The 26,937-nt window shown below is 32.2% G+C and overlaps 2 protein-coding genes and 1 long non-coding RNA gene across 5 annotated transcripts; all 3 read left to right on the forward strand.

The window, feature by feature from the left end:
* Positions 1 to 1,163: 1,163 nt before the first annotated feature.
* Positions 1,164 to 1,487, forward strand: LOC114420328 (uncharacterized mitochondrial protein AtMg00810-like). The gene has a single exon (XM_028386250.1). The coding sequence runs from the start codon at positions 1,164 to 1,166 to the stop codon at positions 1,485 to 1,487; it is 324 nt and encodes a 107-aa protein (XP_028242051.1).
* A 2,665-nt stretch (positions 1,488 to 4,152) lies between these two features.
* Positions 4,153 to 11,459, forward strand: LOC114419301. Of its 3 annotated transcripts, none has more exons than XM_028384949.1 (3): positions 4,153 to 4,417; positions 4,644 to 4,752; positions 8,294 to 8,592. In XM_028384949.1, the coding sequence occupies exons 1-3, from the start codon at positions 4,321 to 4,323 to the stop codon at positions 8,397 to 8,399; spliced, it is 312 nt and encodes a 103-aa protein (XP_028240750.1). In that variant the 5' UTR covers positions 4,153 to 4,320; the 3' UTR covers positions 8,400 to 8,592. The 3 variants fall into 3 exon arrangements, with proteins under 3 accessions (XP_028240750.1, XP_028240751.1, XP_028240752.1); XM_028384950.1 differs by lacking the exon at positions 8,294 to 8,592 and adding an exon at positions 11,202 to 11,459 and having other exon boundaries at positions 4,156 to 4,417; XM_028384951.1 differs by lacking the exon at positions 8,294 to 8,592 and adding an exon at positions 11,198 to 11,459 and having other exon boundaries at positions 4,175 to 4,417.
* A 5,921-nt stretch (positions 11,460 to 17,380) lies between these two features.
* On the forward strand, positions 17,381 to 18,267 carry LOC114417706. Its single transcript, XR_003667890.1, has 2 exons — positions 17,381 to 17,614; positions 17,841 to 18,267. It is a non-coding gene; the product is annotated as an uncharacterized LOC114417706 (long non-coding RNA).
* Positions 18,268 to 26,937: the final 8,670 nt, after the last annotated feature.

Here is a 26,937-nt window from a genome sequence, read left to right on the forward strand (position 1 = left end):
AATCCAAGGACTGGAGTTGGGATAAAGAGATGGTAGAGAAGCCTACAAAAGTTGTGATTGAAGCTCCTATTGATGAGTCAAGTGATTCTTCTGCTGTAGTAATTGATGACACTGACCAAGGAGGAGTAAGGAAATCACAGAGAGCTAGACAAGTCTCTAGCAGGTTACATGATTATGAATTGATACAAGATTTAGCAATAGGGGAGGAATGTGAGCTAGTACACTTAGCTCTATTTGCTGAATCTGAATCAGTGAGCTTGGAGGAAGCAATGAATGACACAAAGTGGATTAATGCTATGAAAGAAGAGCTGAAAGCTATTGAAAAGAATAATACATGGCAACTTGTGCCTCTGCCTTCTAAGAAAAAACCTATTGTAGTAAAGTGGGTTTATAACGTAAAAAAGAATCCGAAATGAGAGATTTCCAAGTATAAGGCCAGACTAGTGGCAAAGGGATTCTTCCAAAAGGCTGGCATTGATTTTAATGAGGTGTTTGCACCTATTGCAAGAATGGAGACAGTGAGAATTATTACTGCTATAGCAAGTCAAAAAGAGTGGCATATGCACCATATGGATGTGAAATCAGCCTTCTTGAATGGTCCTCTAGAGGAGGAGGTTTATGTGAGTCAACCACCAGGGTTTGAACAAGGCTTTGTATGCCTTTAAGCAGGCGCCTAGAGCCTGGAACAGACGCATTGATGGCTTTCTAATGAAGCTTGGATTCCTCAAATGCACAACTGAGCGTGGTGTTTATATAAAGGGAAACAATACTACTAACTTGACTGTAGTGTGCTTGTATGCAGATGACTTGCTTGTGATAGGAAATAATGAGACTGAGATTGCTAACTTTAAAGGAGAGATGATGAGAGAGTTCGAAATGAATGATTTGGACCTTATTTCTTATTTTCTTGGAATTGAATTCAAGAGAACTGATGAGGAAGTGATTATGCATAAAGGGAGGTATGCAAGAGATGTACTGAAGAAGTTCAGAATGGTTGACTGCAATTCTGCAGACACACCCACTGCACTGGTGTGAACTTGGTGAAAGATCCTAATGAAGAAGAAGTAGATGTAACATTGTATAGACAAATGGTGGGCTCAGTGAGGTACCTTTGCTATACTAGACCTGACTTATCGTATGTTGTTGGCTTGATTAGTAGATATATGGGGAATCCTAAACTTTCTCACTTATGTGCTACCAAGAGAATAATGAGGTATGTGAAAGGTACTCTCGATTATGGTATTTTGTTTTCCAGTAATTGTGCTGCCAAAAAATATAATGCTCTGGGATATAGTGATTCTGACTGGTGTGGAGATAAGAGTGATAGGAAGAGCACAACAGGTTATGTGTTCTTCTATGGTGATGCTCCAATCTTGTGGAGCTCAAAGAAGGAACAAGTGATAGCTCTTTCTTCATGTGAGGTAGAATACATTGCAGCTGCTATGGTAGTGTGTCAAGCTCAGTGGCTTGACAATATTTTTTGGTGAACTGAAGATGAAGGTAAAGGGTGCTATTACACTGATGGTGGACAACAAATCTGCGGTCAATCTAGCTAAACACCCAGTTGCTCATGGGAGGAGCAAACACATTGAAACATGATTTCATTTCATTAGAGAGCAAGTGACAAAAGGAAAGCTAAGTGTTGAGTATTGTCCAACTACTTTGCAAGTAACAGACATATTCACCAAACCATTGAAGATTGATCAGTTCAAAGAGTTAAAGAGCAGATTAAGAGTGATTGGAGTGCAATGAAGATATCTGTTGAGTGCTGTAAGGGTGTTGTAGCACCAGAATAAGTGTTATAGCACCATATTTGTGATTTGTTGTTTTTCTTTTACTGTTATTATAATGTTGAGTTTAAGTGATAGATACAGAATTAAAGGAAAGTATTAGAGAAAGGGGTAATTTTGTCTATACTGATATAAGTAGGGGGAATAATTGTAATTTTACAATAGGAGAGTTTGCTATGAGATAAATTCTGTGTAATTTCAATTTTCACAAGATATGCAATTCTGTTATTTTGTTTTTTTTTCTCTATCTCTTTCTTGCTCATCTTCTCCACTTTTTTTGGTGGGTTTGTGTGTGTGATTCAAGTTTCCATTGCCTGATTTGTGCTAAATTAATGTTCTAGATCCAACAACTATATGTCTCAAAAAGGATTTACTGAAGAATGAAGATGTTATTGCACGCATATATGTAAGTGTACAATTAATAGATTCGGAGGAAAATAAATATTTTTTTATCGATCATTTTGTTTTAATTGAACGTTTATCAATCATTTAAAAAGCGTAGTTAAGTATTAGATAGGTACTGATAGAAGTTATTCTTGTTAACTACACCTTTGTACATGTGTGGCTTGATGAAATGTTGCGCTCAACTCACTTTGCATCATCAAAAGAATTATACTTGAATAATTCTAATATCTCACGGTATAATTAGTAATGTGTTGAATGAAACATTAAAGACTTGAAAATTAGTATTAAGGTTTTGATTTTATAATTTTGTAATGCTAAACATATTTGAAAATATGTGATATTTGTGTTGAATATTTTTAATCTAGATATGAATAGTCTATTAAGTCTTAATTTTTCTTGGAAACAACAAGTTCAACACAGTTTAATTGATTACATGATTATGTAATCAACTATAAAGTATTAAAACAAAAGAATTTTGACTAAAGTCATTAAATTAGTTAATTATCAGTTTTAGTAATCCATTATAAAATTAGTTTTAAAAGAAAGTAGATTGATTATATTATAATCGATTAGACTGAGTCTTAATAGTAATAAAAAAATACTAGTCATTACTGGCTCGTCTTGACCGAGGTCAACATGCCTGTTATGAAAATTGTCACCTCTGATTACTTTTAACTTTTTTAAAAAATTAGTTTTAACTTGTGCATAAGGTAATTTTAATTATAAAATTTTATTTCATTTTCTTATATATAAGTACTAAGTAAAAAAATTATTCAAACAAAACCTTAGGCATAAGCTTCTAATTATACTTTTACTTCCATCGCTTCAGACAAGCCACTTCTTCGTGGTTCTGTCTCTTGTTAAGATTGCTTTGCGCCATACGTGCTGAAATATGAATAAGGATTTCTTTGTTGTTGTTGTTGTTTTTTTTATTTTTTTCCCTTATTCTAACAAATCTATAGAAGACTAGTTTTCATGGATTTTTCCATTAAAATATTATTATGCACCTCAAATGTATTGATTATTAATTAATTTCGTTTCTTGGATTTATGGATGCAGTTATAATAAAAATAACTAGACCTCTTCAAAACCGAATGCCTAATACCCAGTCAGCTTTACCTTTTATTTATTTAATTAATTTGAAGTTTAAAACTGCACCATACTAATTAAATGTGTACGAAAATGTTGTTTATATCTAAGTTAGCACTGGGAAGTTCTTTTCTTTTAATGCTGCATAGAGATGCGGTTTTCTTACTCCTCAATTAAGAATGAACCAACATCTAAGTCAGACTGAAAACGTGGCTAGCTTCTCCATTATAATTTAGTTATATGAAAAAGTATTATCACGTAGTTTCCTAGTTTGATACGTGGATTTTATTTATCAGGTTCATGATTTAAATATTTCTTAAGGTACCAGAATTCAGCAGGTCAAGTTAACGAGAGTAGTATTTTTTGTTTAGCAGATACTCAGTCAGCTCTTCCTTATTTCTTAACTATATATATCTATGGAGACTTATATCTATGTCAACAATGGGAAGTTATTTTCATCTAACAATGCATTGACGTCATTCCGTAACTCTTCCATGCATGAAGAAAGGATTTAAGATCCAAAGTCAGTCAGAATTCAAAACTGGTTTGGCAATATCTTTTTATTAGGAGATATAAAGTGGTTGGATGATTAAAGAAAAAGAAAAAAGAGAAAAAAAATCACGGATTCAATCTCTTCGGCTAAGAAGATTAACACTAACAATTTCCCATAAGAAAAACCAATTCAAAACTTCTTCTTTTCTTATACTTTGTACGTTCCTACAAAAATTCTTTCAAATGAGTTTGCTTGAAACATCAAAATTTCTAGACAAGATTCTGATTTAGATATATGTACATATTAGCTCGTAGATATTACTTTTCTTAATAGTTGGATTTTATTTTACCCGTTATTTTTTCTTTTTGTTATTTGTTAGTAATTATGCATGACGTCGATACCTTTGGGAAATTTCATTGAAAGCTGAAATAAAAGTAACTTTGACTCCATTGCTTTTGGGACATTATAAATTTCGGTGACTATGAATCAGGGCATGCATATTATTTTGGTTTCAGGCTTTCAGCTTTCAACATAAACTAGGAGATGGCTCGGACCAGTCTTTCTTCTATATCAATACCTTTTCTTATTCTGCTGATAATAGCCTTTACTTTCTTTGCACAGCTAGCTCCAGTTAGTGCAGGTTTGCCTATCTCATTGAAAGATATATGCAAAGATATGTATTATGTAAAAAAGTATGCATGTATCGTAGAATCACAACGACTACTCGAGCTTTCACCAGCTTATATTTAATGTTTGGTTATATATTCCATGTAGGAGTTTAATATGTAAAAAGTAAACTTTCATGAATGTAGAAACATATATTACATCTTGAAGAGGTAACAATATGTTGTCATTTGAATTTGCAGATTTGCAAATGAGAAAATTGGGTCCCATGCGAAGTCCACCTCCTCCACCTAAGTTTTTTCTTGGACCTGGTCCAGGTCGAAGCGGAAACGACGCTCCTCCTCCACCTAGGTAACAATATGTTAATTAAGAACCCTGCCATTCAATAATTTTTCGTGGTACTTGATCCTGAAATGTTACAATTAATGGACCTCAAGCTTTGATTCTTATTTTGTTTATATAGCTTTACTGTATTAGGTTTCATATATAAATCGCATTGTACCCCTTGGACAGGATTTAGTGAAAATGTTATTCCATGTATTATATATATACATGTATAATTCGATTCAGAGGAAATTAAAAAGTTTTTTTTATTTATTATCGATTATCTTACTTTTACTGGGCGTTTAACAATCATTTACCTTCTCTCAGAAACTAATCATTTACCTAAAGTGTAGTTAAGTAGTATTAGATCAAATTTTGAGTTTTGCTTCTTATAAGAGAAAAACTGCCACATGGAGCAGCACCAGCTATAAAGAAAAGAACTACCGTATATAATCTAATACAATTTTTATATAATAAAAAATTATTAAAAAAAGTTCAGGAATTGATGATCTAATATGTTGTTAATTTTCATTTTGCTCTTATTCTTGTTATAACTTCTTTATTGTGGGACTTGGATGTAAATGTTCTGGCACTTCACTCTCTTTGCGTCATAAAATTAAATTATAATTAATTATTCTAACATCTAACACTATAAATTAATACTATTATTAATTAATATAACATAACATATAGTAACAATTAATATTAAATAAGATAATTAAACAGTTAAGAAACAGAAAAAAAAAGAGTAATTAAGAAAATATTTGTTTCACAGGTAGATTTTTTAGTACGGAAATACAAGAGACGAAAAAATAATATCATGTTTCTTATAATTTAATAAAATAATTAATCTTAAATATATTTTTTACCTGAATATGCAATAATCTCATTATTCTGCCTTCAGCTAATATTTAATAATGGAGGGAACTGAAAATATTTATTCTTATGTAATAAAAATCATCTTTGTGAGTATATATATATATATAGGAAGAATATATATATATTCTTCCTATCCACTATTACATTTCCTTTTTAACGATCCCTTCATGTATGTTTTCTTATTTTTTTTTCACTCTAAAAATTTTCGTTTATGTGCTAATTTTTATTTACCAACAATCTCTTTAATTTTATCCACAATAATTTTTTATTTTTTCTCTCAGTGAGAAGGGTTTTGTCATGAGAATATGATACATATAATACTTTAAGTACAGTTTGCTTATTTGTAGATCTTATAATAGAATTGTTTATTTTATAAAAAAATAACATTTTAACATAAGGATGTTTTAATAATTATAATATATATTTTCAAGAAAAAATAATTTAACTAAACATAGGTCTTAATTATTCTTAAGAATATAAAAAAATATATTTTTAACTAATTTTATAATTAATCAAACACAATTTATAATTAAATATCTGGGAATAACATTCCTATATTTTGTTCCTAAAAATAATATTTTTGGGACTAAAAGAATTATCGGTGAAATAAAGTATCTTAAAGTTATATGATAATTAAACAGTTAATTAAGAAAATGTATAAAAAGATAACTCAGCATCAGCGAACATGCAACGAACTTCCACTTGTGGTGCATGTCATCCATATAGTACAGTGTCCTATTACTATTCCTTTATTTTCATAGGACAAGTTAAACTATCCTTCATATATAGAACTATAAATAGTTGTTTATTCTAAGATGGTTGATTTTTCACTGTCAATTATTATATGATTTTTATGTAAAAGTAATTTTATAAGATTTTAAAATAAAAATTAGTTAATTAAGTAATAGTTAATTTTAATAAGTAATTATATAAATGTAACATTCATTTGATATTATTATGTAATATTTAGCATATTATTATACTGAATATTTTAAGAAAAATTAATTATCACGTAGATAGACACAATGATTATTTTATAACTCAAACGCAATAATTTTTTATTTTTATGATCATATATATTTATATAATATTTAAATTTTTATAACTAAAAGAATATGACATTAATAATATATAATATAACTAAAACACATAAGTAATGCTGACATGTTCAAAAAATTATTCTTATTATTTGAGCCGAAAAATCTGTTCTAAAATAGAAAAACGTGAAATACGAAAAATGAAGAAATAAAAAAAGGAGAGAATTATTTGAGTAGGCAAAATCCTTGAGGGAGTGACACGTGTCCATCCAAAAGTTTATTTTAGAAGAATAGGTTTGTTAAAATTTTCTTTCTATAATTATATTTTAACAATAGGAGACTAGTTTCTTTGTTGTTGTTGTTGTATTTTTTTTTCCCTTATTCTAACAAATCTATAGAAGACTAGTTTCCATGGATTTTTCCATTAAAATATCATTATGCACCTCAAATGTATTGATTATTAATTAATTTTGTTTCTTGGATTTATGGATGCAGTTATAATAAAAATAACTAGACCTCTTCAAAACCGAATGCCAAATACCCAGTCAGCTTTTCCTTTTATTTATTTAATTAATTTGAAGTTTAAAACTGCACCATACTAATTAAATGTGTACGAAAATGTTTATATCTAAGTGAGCACTGGGAAGTTCTTTTCTTTTAATGCTGCATGGAGATGTGGTTTTCTTACTCCTCAATTAAGAATGAACCAACATCTAAGTCAGACTGAAAACGTGGCTAGCTTCTCCATTATAATTTAGTTATATGAAAAAGTATTACCACGTAGTTTCCTAGTTTGATACGTGGATTTTATTTATCAGGTTCATGATTTAAATATTTCTTAAGGTACCAGAATTCAGCAGGTCAAGTTAACGAGAGTAGTATTTTTTGTTTAGCAGATACTCAGTCAACTCTTCCTTATTTCTTAACTATATATATCTATGGAGACTTTTATCGATGTGAACAATGGGAAGTTATTTTCATCTAACAATGCATTGACGTCATTCCGTAACTCTTCCATGCATGAAGAAAGGATTTAAGATCCAAAGTCAGTCAGAATTCAAAACTGGTTTGGCAATATCTTTTTATTAGGAGATATAAAGTGGTTGGATGATTAAAGAAAAAGAAAAAAGAGAAAAAAAATCACGGATTCAATCTCTTCTGCTAAGAAGTTTAACACTAACAATTTCCCATAAGAAAACCAGATCTTTTTATTTTTAAATACTTTAACACGGTTCTGATTTGAGTCATTTGTACTGCAGCATAGTTTTCTTTTTATAGAATTTTATTTTACGGGTTCATGATTTAAATATTTCTTCAATCAGGCACCAAAATTCAGTAGGTCAAATTTTTTTTTTTTAATTATATGTTAGCAAATACCTACCACTTCATTATTTAATTGGAGTCATTTTCTGGGGGAAACTTCTTTGTAAGCTAAAATTAAATTAAGTAAATATCATTGACTCCATGGTGCATGACATTATAAATTTCGGTGACTATATGAAGCAGGGCTGGTATATATTAGTTTGGTTACAGCTTTAATTTCTTACAGCTTTAATTTCCACAAACACTGGGAGATGGCTCGAACCAGCCTTTCTTCTATATTTGTTCCTTTTCTTATTCTGCTAATGATCGCTTTTACTTTCTTTGCACAGATTACTCCAATTAGTGCAGGTTTTCCTATACGTCTATAATAGACAGGGTTTACTGAGGATTTTAATCAAAAGGCCTTTTTATCAATTACTAGTATTGTCTTTTTAGTGGGTGTTTGACAATCATTTAGGACAAACTCAGTGTGTGGATGTACGTTCTGCGCGCCCCCAATTGGTGAGTGTGGGTGTGTGGATGGGCGTTCCAATTTTTATTTATCTATTGCATGCCTGTTTTAGGTGGAGAGGGTCTTCATCTCTCTCTTATACGGAAATGGAAAGCTAGCCCAAAATTGTTCTAATAACCAGTTTCATTAATCAAATAATATTTAATTTAATTAGAATTAATATTTAATTAATTTTAAATAGAGAGCATTTATGCATTAAAATGATAATAAAATTAGCATTTTCTTTGACCCTGCTTGGATATTTTTGTTATTATTAATCTGAGACTAGTTGAGAGTTTAAATCTTAGCTTACAATGGAATATCTTCTAAAAGAATATGTTTTTGCTAGTTAAAATTATTCTTGATATACTTCTTATTTGATTATCATTAGAATATTATGATATAATAAGGACCATTAACTTGTGACAACTTAACACTCTTGATCTTATAAATAAACATTATTTCTTTTAATATACATACCAGGTTAATTGAGATGTGACATCTTGTTAATCAAGTGAATTAGAGATATTTAAGTTGTGATAACCTAATGCTCCTAACTTCACAATTAAATCTTAATTTATATTAAAAATTGGATAAATTGAGATGTGACTTTTCAATATAGTAAATTAGAAACATCTAAGTTTTAACAACTAAACGATTTTGACTTCACAACTAAAAATTAATACTTTGAAAATACCAAATGGGTTTAGTTGAGATGTTACATCTTACTAATCCAAAAAAATTTGCACACTTGAGTTGTGACATTTTGGTGAGATCAAATTCAATTAAAAGTCCACATCAACACGGATATTTTCAAAAGAACTACATAACATTCATTTTTCATTTTATTCAAAGATCTATGTAGGAGCAATGTTCTCCCTTGATTATCAAGTTCAAAAATAATTTTCATAAATATAATCCCATCCTAAAATTCACAATTAAAAAACTAGTTTTGTTAATAATTTATTAAAAAAAACTATAATAAGACATTCATTATTTCATACATTATGTTAAAGCATAACTATTGTAAAATGTATATTATAGTGTTAACTACAACAAAAAAGGGAGTTAACGAGGGTTGCATTTTTGCCTTACCAGGAGTCTTAAACCCCGTTAAATGCATTAAAAAGTAAACTTTTCATTACAAGAGCATATCAGAAATAGATTATCTTTTTATTGATAATCAAAGTAATCATACAAAAGTAACAATAGACTTACATAATAAAATCATCCTTCAAATTGGTCATTGCTACATTAAATACAAGTATCAAAACGAGTAACAAAACAAGAAATCTAAAGTAAAACCAGCCATTAAAATGGTCCATTAACACCATCACATGTCTCAAGCTCGTCTTCATCAATGTTGTATTCATGCATATACAAAATCAGTCTTTTTCATTCTATATGTGCTAGAATTCATTACTAAAAAATAGGATTTTAACATTGGTTATTAAGAACTTTCAACATCAATTATTAACTAATGTTGAAAGTACCGACATTGAAAGTAATACTATTAACATCGGTTTTCCAAAATCAATGTTAACATAAAATTGCAACATCAATTATTTAAATAACCGATGTTATATAGTAAGAATTATATATAAAAAAGTCATATATCTTCATATCAACATCGATTTTTACCAAAATTGATGTTAATATATGCACACAACATCGGTTTTTACTAAAAACCAATATTGATATGTATATACCAAAATCGATGTTGTTGATAATAAAACAACATTTTTTTATTAATCTGAGTGTTTCCAATCTTGCAACTGGGGCATATACTTCTGTATAATCAATTCCTTGTTTTTGAAGGAATCCTTTTGCAATGAGCTTGGCTTTGTGTTTTGCAATTGAGCCATCTGGTTTGAGCTTTACTTTAAACACTCACCTCACATCAATTGGATGTTTATTATGTGACAGATCAACCAGCTCCCAGGTTCTATTTTTCTTATGGCATCTAACTCTTCTTTCATAGAAGCCTTCCATTCTTTGATATCCAGGGCTTGCTTCCAGTGTACAGGTTCAGTGTCAACCATAAAAGCAAAATGTATCATTTCACCATCATCAGAGATTGAACTACTGTTGTATAGTTCATAATCTACAAGTCTTGTGGAGGGAAATCTTGTTTTGTGACCTTATAGGAGGTTGCATTGAGCTAGTAGGGTTAACATCCTTGGTTCTTGGGCTGTCCTCGGGAATATACGAATTGGGAATTTTAGACTCATTTTCCCACTTCCAGTCTGCAGTTTCATCTATCACAACATCTCTGCTAATCACCACCTGCTGCTTCAATTCAAGGGGCTGTAAAGTTTGTATGCACCAGTTGGATGATATCCAACTAGGATAAGAGTGAAGCTCTTATCATCTAGCTTTCTTATGGACATGGTTTGGATATCTAACTTCAGAGACCTGAAGTTCAAATTCATATTTTGTGGACTCACCTAAACTAACTACCAAAGTACTTATTTTCCTTAAAAAGGTTTTATAAAAATATTAAACAGGACAAAATTTAACGTTAATTGGGGTTGACGAAAAACCATCAGAAATTCCTTGTAGTTTTAGGAATAAACGTGGGTAATTAATTGCGATTATATAAGGCTACGTAAATTTCTTGTGATACCGATGATGTAATTAAACCTCGTTAACAATACGTTGTTAAAATATGTTTTCTTGTTAATACATTTCCTATCCATAATTGTTTTGTGAACCCATATCTAACTTGGAGACATTTTGATAGGAAGCATCCAGAAGGGAGACCAAAAAGGAAAAAAAATTCCCCAAAGCACCTCAGTCATTTCATATAATAGAATTGGTTGTGGGAGAGCTGAGTTGTCACTCTGCTAGTGGTTCAATTCAGGAAATGTTGTTTGCCACCCTTATTTCAATTCCTTTTTTTGTTATTTTCTTTTCTATTAGTTGTGAGTATTGTTATATATGACCATTATGTATGAAGGCAGCATCTATGAATAAACAGATATTTTCCCTTTCCTGTTTGTTAAGGAGGCACCTAGTCCTTAAATTCTAGGCTTACCTTTCCTTGATTCTGCAAAACATATCAACTGGTGCTTTCATTGAGTCCTTGTCCTCCCATGGTTGAATCAACTCGTTCCAAGTCTAATTGGGATTGCATCGAGGATGCCATTGCCAAGCTAACCTCCAACCAACTATCATTGACTGATGAACTTTCCTCTCAATGCAAACACCAAGCCTTCCATGTCCCTGAAAATCGATGAGCTTCTTCAGAAATTTGCCACTTTCGAGCCTCACCCTTACACACCTTCTTCCTCTTCGGCCTTACCTAATCCCACTGCAAATGCAACCGCAACCCCATCCAACCCCCATCGCATGAAGCTTGAGGTACCTCGTTTTAATGGTTCAGACCTTTTAGACTAGATCTTTAAGATCACCCAATTTTTTCATTATCATTTGACACCTGAATAGGACCACTTGAGCATCACATCCTTTTACATGGATGGTTCGACTCTAGCATGGTTCTAGTGGATGACCCAAAACGGCCAATTAGTTTCCTGGCCAGGATTTTTCCATGCCCTCGAGACGCGGTTTGTCCCGTCACAATATGCCGATCCCACAGGCGACCTGTTCAAGCTTACCCAACGGGGGTCTATCGCGGATTACCTTTCTCACTTCGAAGCGCTTGCCAGCAGGGTTATTGGTCTGCCTCCACCCTTCCTCCTAAGTTGTTTCATATCTGGCCTCAACCTGCAAATTCGTTACGAGATTCAGGTACTTCAAACTTTGACCCTCATTCAGGCTGCTGGGTAGGCCCGATTACACGAAGAGAAGTTCTGTGACATTTCATGATCTGCATGCTCGCACTCTCCCAATTGCGATACTAATAAGCAAGTGTACTGAGTCGTGCAAGTAGTATAAACGATAAGAACCGAATATCGAATCACAGGGAACTTGTTTCATTCAGAAAGCAATCATTCAGTAGGTAAACATTTGTATAAAGCTAGTAAATATAAAAATAAGTTGTGTCTACAGTTCTAAGTTAACTACAAAATGAACTATCTAATGGTGAGAGATAAACAAATGATTAAAAACGTTGGGCCTTTCTACTGAACCTACTTCATGTTATTGAGTATTTTTCTCTATTTAAGGTTGTTTTTCCATGTTCTATGCCGAAAACAATTACCCAAACCAGGATTCCTCGAGTGAATGGGTCTAACTCTATCTAAACTTCATTCTTGATCCCTCGTCGAACTTAGCTTAAACGAGTTGCATTAAGATTACGACATAATATAAACTAAATCCCTGCACTCCATATCCAGACATACAATTCTCTAGCCCTCTTTATCCAGTTCTAAGGATTTAAAATACTTTCCAATGCTAAAATTCCTAACTTTATAGACAAATGGGTGATCAAGCCACAAGCATGAAAGAATTAAGTGTAGATAGAAGCAATGAACACATAAAAACAACTTTAAATAGATAGTAAAGGATTTTACATCAAAGTTCAGCAAAAATCCCCAACAAGAAATCTAGTCTTCCATTGCAGGTTAGCACCTTTTAGTCCAAAAATAGGTTTTTGAAGCATAATTAAGATTACAAAGTGGTGGGGATGTCTCCTCCACCTCTAAAAACCTAATAATCACCCTTAAACTCAGAATCCCTCAAAGGCTGAGGCTTTTCATCCAAGATCTTCTTTCTTGCTCTATTTTTCGGCTCTGTTCCATTTCTCCCCCCCCAAAATAACTTTCTATTTTTCGGCAACTTCATTCTTTTAAGGGCTTTTTGATCCTGAAGGCTCGCTTAGCGCCATTTTCCCGCTAAGTGGGAGTTAGTGAATTTTCGCTTAGCGAGCTGGGCGTGTTGAGCGCGAAAAGAGACAAATGACTCGTTGAGCGAGCTGATAGCGCGTTGGGCACATGCATGAATGGTAGATTCTCTTCCAGATCTTCCAACTCACTAAGCGAGCTTAGTGTCTCACTTAACGGATGTTACTCGCTAAGTGCATATGCCTCGCTTAGCGAGACACCAGCTGCTTCAACCTTCTTCTTCTTCATCCTTTAGCTTGAAACTGAAGTTGACCCACATTAATTCACAATATTGGGAATATCTACTGAGTGAAATTAAACTAAACATAAAAATATGTACAAACCTACAAAAAAGAACCATAAATTGGGAAAAAGATATAAATTTCATGAAACTTTTCAATACAAAAGTTAGTCGTAAATAACTTTTCATGAAACAGGGTTATTGGTCTGCCTCCACCCTTCCTCCTAAGTTGTTTCATATCTGGCCTTAACTTGCAAATTCATCGCGAGATTCAGGTACTTCAAACTTTGACCCTTATTCAGGCTGTCAGGTAGGCCCGATTACACGAAGAAAAGTTCTGTGACATTTCATGATCTGCACATGGGAAACCCCTTCCCCTTTCCCTCTCAGCACCTTCTATCTATAGCTCGCAATAGTCATCATCGTTGATACCTCCACAGTTGAAATCGCCACCAGTTCCTTTCAAACGACTGTCACCGAATGAGCTTGCAACTCATCGCGAGAAGGGCTTGTGCTTTAATTGAGACAAGAAATACCATTGTGGGCACAAATACACCTCCAAGGTGTTTCTTCTAATCATAGAAGAAGAGGAATACCCGATAGACGACAGTCTTCTTATGGAGCTTCGACCCAAACCACCAGACAAAATGGGCTCCCCTACAGCCCAAATTAGCCTTCACACTTTATCTAGCCAGTTAGCACTGGAGGCCTTGCGTTTAGTAGGCTGTGTTTCGAGCCAGGAGGTGGTGATATCAATTGACGGGGGTAGTACCCCCAATTTCATTCAAACGCACCTGGCCCAAGTCTTGGGTCTTCCGGCCAAACCCATAAAACCACTAAGGGTCCTTGTTGGACATGGCCACGAGATTGAGTGCCACCATCTTTTTGCCGACGTTCCAGTCATCGTTCAAGGGCATTCCTTCGCCATTGACCTCCATGTGTTGTCATTCTCGGGCATTGACCCTGTTCTTGGAGTTCAGTGGTTGAAATCGTTGGGACTAGTCCTCACAGACTACAATGATCTCATGATGAAGTTTCTATGCGCAGACCGTGTTGTGGAATTGAAAGGTGACACGAATTTGGAATTGCTCACCATTTCTCCACTGCAGTTTGCAAAGAGGGAGCCAGTGGATTCTTCCACATTAGGATGCTCTCATTAGAGCCCCCTTCAACCCAAAACATTAACCCACCCTCTGTTATTTCAATAATAGCATCCCTCATCAACAAATTTACGGACCTCTTCCAAAATCCATCTTCTCTCCCACCCCCCTGATCATACTAGTCATAACATCCATTTGCTCCCAAACACAAAACCAATAAATGTGAGGCCTTACCGGTACCCAGACTTTCAGAAACAAGAAATTGAGAGCCAAGTGGACTTGATGTTGCAAAAGGGCATCATCTACCCAAGCACAAGTGGCGGTTCTTTTGGTCAAAAAGAGAGATGGTATGTGGCGGTTCTGTGTAGATCGACTATCGCACCCTCAACGATATCACTGTCCGCGATCATTTTCCAATACCCACTATCGATGAGTTACTCGATGAATTCGGCGGCACATGCTCATTTTCGAAGTTTAGGAAATGTTGTCTGCCATCCTTATTTCAATTCCTTTTTCTGTTATTTGCTTTTCTGTTAGTTATGAGTATTGCTATATATGACCATTATGTACGAAGGCAACATCTATCAATAAACAGATATTTTCCCTTTCTTGTTTGTTAAGGAGGCACATAGTCCTCAAATTCTAGGCTTACCTTTCCTTGATTCTGCAGAACATGTCACGTTTCTTTAGAGTTTGTTTTATACTTTTACATGTTTCCCCAAAATAGATTATGGTGATGACTCTTGATTTTCATTCAATTCATATTTAGCTTGTCGTCCCGTCACAATTTTGGTTGTGACAATTATCATTTTAGAATATACAGCCACTATTATTTCTTTTCCCTCACTCTATAACTTAATATTGCTCAAATTTGAAATGAGCTAAAAAGAAAAGAAATAAGTGGAAAAATATAATTAAGAATAAAAGTAAGAGGAAGCCAAAAGTAAAAAAAAAAAAATGTTTCCTTAACTGATAGAAATCAAAAGAAAAAATGAAATGTTAGTTAAATAAAAAAAGATAATAAAAGAAATAAATAATTTTTCTTAAAACTATTTATAGTTTAACTCCAAAAATTAAGCTTTTTCACTCCACTATTTTTTCATCAACATAAAAATCATTTAATATTTTTTATTTTTATGTTATATAAATTGTTTATTTTTTAAGAAACTAAAACAAAAAAATGGGAAAGAAATAAAATTTATCCTCTACATTCAGACCAAATTAGAGAAAAGATATCTGCTTGGGGCTCCAAAAACTATTGCTTCTTTCTCTTTAAACAGTGAAAATTTGATATTTTTATTTTATTCAATTCTCTTTTCTTCATTTCTTATTTTCCGGTCTATGGTCAAACATGAAAATTCTACCATACATTTAACATAATATTTAGTATGAAAACTCATGCATCCATGTGATTTTGACAACATCTAAAATCGTGGTATCACATATCATCTCTCTTTTTTCAATTTTTGTGTTTTAATGTAGTGCCCAAGCAATGACTAATCAATCTCTGGAGTTCGGTCAAAGACGTACAACCCAGTTTGCGTTTTGAGGTTCACACTTAATTATGACTTGACGTCAAATAAATGACATAGTTAGGATTTAACCTTAAAACCATATATTTATGCTCATCTATCATTAAACAAACAACTTAATTTTGGGTTGGTATTACGTATATACCTCTTTATGGTTGTGCATGCTTCCCTTATATGTATGAAGGTCTATTATCTATTTGAACAGTTGTACGCAGTAATTAATATGAATCCAGGGATGCATTGGTTGATGTCATTCTGTAACTCCTCAATTAAGAAATGCTTCAACGACGTACCCTATACAAACTAGAGACTTGTCAAATTTAAAACGTGGTCTGAAAATATCTTGTCTTTGTTTTTTTTAATGTTAGATTTCAATATGTTTTTATAAGGAAATTGCAAGGAGTTTAGGCAGGCCATGTAATTTGTAAGGAAATTGACTTATGTCCAATATCTTATCACTTCTCAATTCCTCCTTATTTTCATTTTCGATTTAAATATATTTTTAATCTTATAAATTTCAATTATTTTTTTCTCTAAATTTAAATGTGAATTTTTAGTCCTCAGTTTTTTTAAGAAAATGTGTTTTAATTAATTGTTTTTATGACAAAAAATATTATAATAAATTGTGCATCCAAATCCCAAAAATCAGTTAAGAAGAACTAAAATGATAATTTCTTAAAATTGAGGACTGAAAAACAATTTAAATTTAGGAAACCAAAATCAACAATGACCCAAAATTAGTTTGAGAGATAAAAAAAACATATTGAAGTGGTATTTTGCATAAAATCATGCAATAAAGTGCACGATAACCAACATTTGAAAGAAGATAAGGAAACATGTGATAGAAGAGGTAGAGTTTTTCTTCCTTTTTTTTGTTTTTTTTTACAGAAAAAAGACGCAGGGTTTTAAGAAGTGAATAAAAAATCAACAGTAGTATTGACGAAGTGCAAAAAAGATGCTAGAGATTGAACTTCCAAAAAAAAGCTATAAAAAGACAGTTCTATTATTGTTAATTATTATTGACTAAACGTTTATTAATTTATTTTAAAAAAATATTTTTTCTTCTTTTCTTATACTTTGTACGTTCCTACAAAAATTCTTTCAAATGAGTTTGCTTGAAACATCAAAATTTCTAGACAAGATTCTGATTTAATCATATGTACATATTAGCTCGTAGATATTACTTTTCTTAATAGTTGGATTTTATTATACCCATTATTTTTTCTTTTTGTTATTTGCTAGTAATTATGCATGACGTCAACACCTTTGGGAAATTTCATTGAAAGCTGAAATAAAAGTAACTTTGACTCCATTGCTTTTGGGACATTATAAATTTCGGTGACTATGAATCAGGGCATGTATATTATTTTGGTTTCAGGCTTTCAACTTTCAACATAAACTAGGAGATGGCTCGGACCAGTCTTTCTTCAATATCAATACCTTTTCTTATTCTGGTGATAATAGCCTTTACTTTCTTTGCACAGCTAGCTCCAGTTAGTGCAGGTTTGTCTATCTCATAGAAAGATATATGCAAAGATATGTATCATGTAAAAAAGTATGCATGTATCGTAGAATCACAATCACTACTCGAGCTTTCACCAGCTTATATTTAATGTTTGGTTATATAGTCCATGTAGGAGTTTAATATGTAAAAAGTAAACTTTCATGAATGTAGAAACATATATTACATCTTGAAGAGGTAACAATATGTTGTCATTTGAATTTGCAGATCTGAAAATGAGAAAACTTGGTCCCATGCCAAGTCCACCTCCTCCACCTAGGAAATCTCCTGGACCTGGACCAAGTCGACGCAAAACCGCCGCTCCTCCACCCATGTTAATTAATTAAAAAATGTGTTAAAAAATGTATTGATAGTACTCCGCTAATTAATTTCTAACATTGAGGTATAGTTAGTTAAATGCATGTTTGGATTCTCATTTGTGATCCATGTTTTAACTGATTTCCACATTGCAACGCACCAAAAGTAACTACTTGTTTGCTTTGGTGATGTGCGTCTGACCCCAACAAATGGAATCCAACATGGTAAGAACCCTGCCATTCAATAATTTTTCGTGGTACTTGATCCTAAAATGTTACAATGGACCTCAAGCTTTGATTCTTACTTTGTTTATATAGCTTTACTGTATTAGGTTTCATATATAAATCGCACTGTATCCCTTAGACAGGATTTACTGAAAAAGTTATTCCATGTATTATATATAAGTAAGATAATCAATAATAAATAAAAATGTCTTTTAATTTCCTCTGAATCGAATTATATAATTATAAGACTTTTTTTTATTTATTATCGATTATCCTACTTTTACTGGCCGTTTTACAATCATTTACCTTCTCTCAGAAACTAATCATTTACCTAAATTGTAGTTAAGTAGTATTAGATAAAATTTTGAGTTTTGCTTCTTATAAGACAAAAACTGCCACACGGAGCGGCACTAACTATAAAGAAAAGAACTACAGTTTATAATCTAATACAATTTTTATATAATAAAAAATTATTAAAAAAAGATCAGGAATTGATGATCTAATAAGTTGTTAATTTTCATTTTGCTCTTATTCTTGTTATACCTTCTTTATTGTGGGACTTGGATGTAAATGTTATGGCACTTCACTCTCTTTGCATCATAAAATTAAATTATAATTAATTATTCTAACATCAAACACTATAAATTAATATTATTATTAATATAATATAATATAATATAATATATCACTATTGTAAAAAAGATATTTAACGACGGTTAATAGACGCATTTAACGACGGTTACAAACCATCTTTATAGTTAACATTGTTGAAACTTGAAACCTTTAGCGATTGTTATAAGACAACCGTTAAGTCTAATTTTCTATAATGGTTGTTAGCTAGGACCATCTTAGAAAGTTCACTTTCTAAGATGGGGTCTTAGGTCACAACCATCTTAAAAAATACTTTTTTTAAGATTTTTTAAGATGATCACAGCTAACAACCGTCTGAGAAAGTACACTTTCTAAGATGATCGTTAACTAACAGCCGTTTTAGAATGTTCACTTTCTAAGACGGTCCTAGATAAGAATTATCTTAGAAAGTGTCTTATAAAATTGATATATCAAATTATATTCAAATGTAATACCCTTTTCATTTTTAACGAAAATTAACTTTTTTCAATCATTCTTTATTTTTTGCTAACAAAATGTGGTTAGTACAAATATATATGGCTAACTTAATAAAAACATGTGAAGTCAAATTTGAATGTTAAAGATCAAAACATTAGAGGATGCAAAAAGAAAATTTCCAAATATTTTCTTAATACTTTGTAGTGCTTTTAAACTAAGGAAAGGATACTTGAATAATGAGGAACGTTAGGTGCACAATGGAAGAGCTCTCCAATTCCATGACCACAATATCATTTTACCTATGGGGTCATGGGAAAAAATGATTAAGGAACATATGATAACCATGCACTAGTGTGAACAAATAACAATAAATAGATTAAAAAAATTAAAGAACAAAGAAGTAAATCATTACCACTGAAAAGCCAAACATTGAAGCATGACGATTAATAACTTCACTAATTTCACGGAATCGTACCCCAAGCTTAACTGAATTTGTTTTACAAGATTCAGGATCCCATCCCATGGTTTAATTTCTTAAAATATTATGAATGTTTCAATTATAGGAAGTATTTTAAACACAACAATCACAACATAATCCAAAGGCCAAATGCATACTTTTAACAATGCATATTTACACCATATTAAGTAGCTAATATGATTCAATATCAATTACTTAACCCTTCTGTCCTTAATTTATATTTTTACCCGTTAAATGATTTGTTACCTTATAATTTGGGAATTCGAAGTTAGGACCAAATTTGTAGTTAGATTTATGAATTGATAACGAACCTTTAAGGTACACATCAAACAAAAGACAAATATAAGATCCAAGCCTGCTATAATGTTTCAAAAGTTCAATTATTTTTTAAACTTAAACAAGACACAAACTTCAGAATTGAAATCAAATGGATACATACCAATGGATATTGCCTTCTCCAGGCACTCATATGTGCATTTTATTAGTTGGCGAGACTCTTCATCAACATTTCCCACAAAGTGTGTTTCATTGAGAGCACCTGCATAAAAATTCATATAATTAACCAACAGTCAAATTATGAACAAGTGAAACTGTGAAATGTTAGACGGTCGGCAAGTGTACCGATTCGCACAAGTAGTATATAAAACGGTAAGATCATGTATCGTATCCACAGGGAATTTGTTTCACCTAGACTATATATATTCAATATATAAACACTTTTAAGGCTTGCAACAAGGCAAATATTGAGTTCTGCACTATTAATCTATTTAAACAAAAAAAATAGAATATTCAAAGCTATAAAATGTGACAACTATCAAGTTAAAAGCTTTGGTGAGTGTTCTACTGAATTTCTCTTGCTGTCTAAAAAGTGTTTTTCTCTATTTAATGCTATTCTAGTATTCTTACACTGAGAAATTACTCAAACCATGATTCCTCACATGAATGAGCCTAACTATCTTAGATCACTGCACTATTCCTCAACAAACTCGCTCTAACACTACAAGGAAAATGACTTTTACCTACAGTCAAAATCTATTACTAGAAGTCCAAAATCCGTAGGTAGATGTATAAAGGACTTTGTCCTACATACGTTTTTTGCGTCAACTTTGAGGGGTATACAGTGACAACTAATAGTCTGTCACTATAGGCTTTACCTACGGATATATTTTTACCTACAGTCAAATTTAACTATCACTATAGGTAACACCTACTATTTCAAATGTGTAGGTAAAAGATATTAATTTATAACTATAATCTCTAACTGTAGGTAAAAGTCAATTTACTTGTACCTACGGTCTTCTGTAGGTAAATGTCATATAATAATAATAAAACTAGTTCCTAATTACACTCTTTGTTGATTATAATTTTTAATTAAATATACATGAGCTTATTATTATGCTACACAAAGTTAGAGATCGGCTGCAACATGGCCTTTGAAAAGATACAACAACCTGCAAAAGGAGTTACATCATGTATAACATATAAGAAACTGAGCAAGTGGACAATTTCCATTCAAATATACATAATGTTCAATAGAAATAGGAGAGAAAGAGAACCTTCTCATTTTGTGTAAACAAGCAATCTAGCAGAAGGGTGCGATCATCAGCATTTAATGCTTGCTTAAGCAAAACATGTACAGAGTCTGCACTTGGAGGCTTTGCTGGGACAGAAGATTCTTGCTCTATATCACTCCTTGATTTGTTCCCATCCAGAACACTTAGACTAGCAAGTTTCTCTCCCATTGTTGGCTCATTCAAATCATCATCAAGAAGGACTCCTTCAGTAACCTCATGTTGATCTACATTAAATGATAGTACAAAAAATACCAATCAATTCTTAAATATACTCAGATGGTGGTACCGTGGTAGTACTACTGCTCATCATGCCAAAGAGTAAATTTTACATAAACTAATGGAGGATGTCTTATGGGAAGTGTAGGACCTCTACACAGACTTCCTGAATTTAAATCACACTTCCAAACTTGAAGATGTTTACCCTCCAAATATGATGTAACTAAATTTTTGGCATCACTCGATATACAAATGTGCTCTACATTTCCCTGTTGAGGAATAAAACTAAAATGTAATGATGCTTTTAACTTGTAAAGACAAATATTCATATCCAGAATGAGTAATGAAGATTACCAAATCATTAGGGAACTTCAGAATCTCTTCCCCAATTTCCCAGCTTATAACACGTGGTCTAGAGCTGACAATAGCTAAATATTTTTCATCTGGAAAATTAGAAAAGAAACAAGTGTCAGTTGTCATGCAATAAGATGAATGAATATGATGGACCAAGCTCTAGATGAAATTATCACTCACCATGCGAGAAATCCAGACAAGTAATAGACTTTTTTGTGATTTTAAATTCCTTTAAAAGCTCTCCTGTTTCAGTATTAACCCCGTATGCTACCCCATTATGTCCAACAATGTGAAGAAGACGTCCCTTGTTTGCGAATGAGAGCCCACAAATCGCCCTGTATGATGACCAGAACAATGTATTACAGACTAGCATTAATTATCATTTCAATCTTATACGAAAGCATAAAAATCAATATATGGATGTCCACATGCAATAATATTAAGGAAATTAATCGCTTTTCAATTTGAGATAGAAGTACATAATATGCTGTCATACCCTAATTTCGTCCGGGGACCTGTGCTTGGTGGCATGCAACTTGTGTTTGGTCATTTTGAGGTGCTTGGCACCCATCATTAGGCAATTTGTGAAATTCCGTGATGTGCCGGAAATCAAAAGAAAATATTGATGCACAATCCGTAAGGTTCCGTGACACACCGGAAATCAAATGGAAGCATCGTTGCACAATTAGTGAGGTTCCGTAACATTCCGTAAGTAAAAAAAAAGGGATGGTTATGTAATCCGCAAGGTTTCGTAACATTACGGAAAGAAAACAAGTATCGTTATGAAATTCGTAAGTTTCCGTAACTTTACGAAAAAAGAATCACCAAAAAAAGGCAGGGGGATTATTTAGTAAAAATGGGGGTGCAAATAGCAACCAGGCCCACTTGGGCCCTCCAGAAGGCTGTTGCTTCTGGAGGAAGCAACCTTGCTCGCCTGGGCGAGCTGAGCTCGCCTGGTCGAGCTGGGTGGCAAGCTTCTCCCCCAATTTTCTATAAATAGGGGGAGAAGTGAAGTAGAAAAGGGTTCAGCCCCTTAGGCACTTCTCTCTCTCTCGAAATAGCTGAGGAAAATTAGTTCCGTGAAGAAAATCCAAGCCGAGGCGCTTCCGTAATGTTTCCGTGAATAATTACGCGAAGATTCTCGACCGTTCTTCAAGATTCATCGTTCGTTCTTCATTTTCTTCAGTCTTCAATGGGTAAGTACCTCAAACCAAGCTTTTCAATTCATTCTATGTACCCGTGGTGGTCCACACTTTGTTTCATGTATTTTTATTCTCGTTTTCATTTACTTTTTTATACCTCCTTTTGACGTGCTTAAGCCATTTATTTAAGTCATTTCTCGCTTAATCTAAAAATAAAATAAATTTCCACCGATCGTTTGAATTGTATCATCCGTTAATTTCGGTTAAAATGAATTTCGACCGTTCGGTCGTGCCGTAACCACGTTGGAAATAAAAAAAAGAGGTAAAATAATAATATAATAATCAAAAAAATATTTTTTAGTAAAGTAAAGCGAAAAATCAATCGGACGTTTTCTCTTTGGGATTTCTTAAGGTCCAACGCCTTAAAATGATCACCCTTAAAGTAAAAAGAATCACTTGATTCACGCATAAGAAAGAACTACGTAGGTCTGATTTCCTCATCCCAATTGAGGAATACGTAGGAGCAAAGGGAAACACCCTTGTCAACCACAAAAAAAGGAAAAATATAAAAAGGGTATAAAAGATATAAGAACGTAAAAGGGAACGTAAAGATCTAAGTCATGTTTGCACATTTGATTAAAGGCTGCCGTCTCTTATGACGGACGTGTGGGGTGCTAACACCTTCCCCGTGCGTAAATACAACTCCCGAGCCTTTCACTTAAAAGTTCGTAGATCGCGTCTTTTCCGGTTTTTCTGACGTTTTCCTCAAATAAACGTTGGTGGCGACTCCGCGCGTATTCCTTTCGTGGAACACGCATCCCGCGAGTCACGCGTCGCCCTCTCGCCGAAGGGTAGGTTGCGACATATGCGTATTAAATGTAGATTCATATACACCATAGACCAAAATAAACAAACAAATGTTAACGCAAATGAACAACAATGAACAACAACAATCTTAACGCAAATCAACCTACTTCTATAAAATCTCCAATTTCCTCTACCGAATTTTCTCCAAGATCGAAGAAATTGGCTTCTGAACCAGAGGAGCGGGTTTAAAAGTTGCATCTCTAGTTTCTTTTCAAAGCATGGTGAACTATTAGGGTTGGTAAAAACTCAAGAGAAAAAAACTAGATCAACCATCGAATAGAGCTTAAAAAAATATCCATACCTCGAAGAAGCCCCTAAGACTCCGCTCGAAGTTGTTTCAGATTTCAGGCCTAGATTCGTTGTTTGACTGCATCAAGTGTTCTTCGCCATTTCCTGATTCGGAAAAAATGTACTTTTACTAGCTTTTATAAAGCAAAAGAAAATCACTTGACAAAAAATCTAATATATATCTTCTTTTGCTTTTATAAAGAAAAAGAAAATCACTTGACAAAAAAAAATCACTTACTAGCTGTTTGAGGTTGTGGTTACAATTTTTTTATTGAATCGAAAATACTAGTACTAAGTAATACTACGTTAATTCCTTAAGAAAAAAATAACACTGTAAATCAAAGAAAAAATTGATATGTGATCTTAATCTGAACATTTTTTTTTTGACAATATGATTTCTCTCTCAACCTCCCTCTCTTTATTTATAGGCAAAATGCTTTTTTTTCTTCTAGAATGAGTTTGGGCTTGTCCAACTAACCAAACTAACTCCCTCTCTTTATTAAGGTTATTAAGGTCATAAAAATATATGTTATTAAGCTACTCTGTTACCAAAACTAATTGATGACATAATAGTCATTAGGTTTAGGTTGCCAATATATTATAAAATCATCAAATTAATATCGTTACTAAACTTCAAAAAATAAAATTGATAATGAAGACTTGTTTAGAATCTTTGACCCGTAAAAATTTAGATTAGGACTAAAAGTATAAATCCAAAAAAGTTTAAAGACCAAAAAATATTAAAGCCTTTCAAACAATATATGAACGACAGAAAACATAGTGAAAATAACTAATATTAAATTATTTTTTAATTGTTAATGAGACTATTTTTTGGTGTGTTTATCAATTTTTTTATTTAAACATCAGTTAAACTTTATAGTTTTCATATAAGTATATCTAATGAAATAACTTTTATACCTCAAATCAATAAATAATAATAATAATAATAATAATAATAATTGTGCCTCAAATTTAAAAACGCGTATTGTTTCATAAAAACAATATATTTTGATTCACTTTATAAGCATAAAAAGGAATAAATTAAATTTTTAAATATAATATATCAAATTGAAAAAAAAAACTAAATCATAAAATATCAAATATGTAATTTACAATGTGTCTGGTTTAGAAGAAAAATAAAAAGAAAAGAATAATGAAATAAAATAGAATATAAAAAGTGAGTCCCTAAAATATAATATAATATAAGATGTAAAATGAAAACAAATAAAAAAAAGAGTTAAGCACCCTGCCATTACACATTGTGAGAGGTTTCAAAATTTACCACGATTTTTTACAATTTTTGGAATTTTTTAACCCCAAAATATCATAAGAGTAGTGGCATCCAATTGGTCCAGTGATGGAGTAACGTGTGGAGAATGACACATAGGTGTATAAAAAAAATTCTAAGAACAAAATTCATACTTTACTAATTTTAAAGGGAGAGAAAAATATTTTGTCTAAATTTTATGCAAGCACTCTGTACACTTGCAACAAAATCATGGAATTATACAATCTCAAACGTAAGCACTTCCAGAATTGCCTACATTGTTGCTAAAGCTTAGGATTTATATATCTAAGCATTATAATCCAATTCAAAATCATGGCCAAATTCAGAAGAATTATGTCTACAACTAAGCATAGATGTATAAAATGATAATCAATAAAATCCAAGAGTCAAATTATTAATGCTTACGCGATAGGTACAGAGAATTAAGTGCTCAAATACACTGGAACATGATGAACAAATAGAGTATGTAAAAATTTCAAAATTACCTGGAAAAGCCTTTGATCAGAAGCTAAGCTATAGATAATCCCACTAACAAATGCATCACTAGCACCAGTTGTGTCTATGGGTTTAACTTCAACACCAGCAACCACTATTAGAAATTACACTTTCAACATCGGTTATTTAGGGCATTCTACATCGGCTCTAAAATCGATGTTGAAAGTGACGATGTTGAATGTATCATCGTTAGCATTGGTTTTCACAAACTGATGTTAACATAAATATGATAACATCGGTTTTCTAAATAACCAATGTTAAATACAAAGAACTACAACAAAAAAAAGTGTATGCATCACGAAAGTTGACATCGGTTTTGGAGTAAAACCGATGTTAATGTTATATATTAACATCGGTTCTCTAGAAGAACCGATGTTAATGTAATATATTAACATCGGTTTTAGTAGAAAATCGATGTCAATGTTGATGATGCATATACTTATTTGTTGTACGTCTTTGTATATAACATCGGCTATTCATAGAAAATCGATGTTAATGTACAACTTTAACATCGGTTATTTATAGATAACCGATGTTAATATTTGTACATTAACATCGGTTATGTATATATAGCCGATGTTAACTTATGTACATTAACATCGGTTATGTATAAATAACCGATGTTAATATAGAAACGACAACATCGGTTATGTATGAATAATCGATGTTAATGTACAAAAGTTAACATCGGTTTTCTGTAAGACCGATGTTAAGGTTCATGTCGACATCGATTTTTGTAAATAACCGATGTTGTTTATCATATTAACATCGGTTTTTGTTAATAACTGATTTTGTTTTCAAGTATTTTTTTATATATACTTTCTGTTTTTACAGTAAACCCAAAATTGTACCTATAAAATGCAATTTCAAGCCCAATTCACAGCAAATAAACATTTTATTCTGCTTTCAAGCAGTTTTAATGATAATAAACATCAAATAATTGATTTATCATAAAGAACAATCATCAAATGAATTCAATGTTAATATTACATAGAAAATGTCAAAAATGTTAA

The sequence above is a fragment of the Glycine soja genome, chromosome 7, assembly GCF_004193775.1.
Source record: "Glycine soja cultivar W05 chromosome 7, ASM419377v2, whole genome shotgun sequence".
NCBI classification, from domain to species: domain Eukaryota; kingdom Viridiplantae; phylum Streptophyta; class Magnoliopsida; order Fabales; family Fabaceae; genus Glycine; species Glycine soja.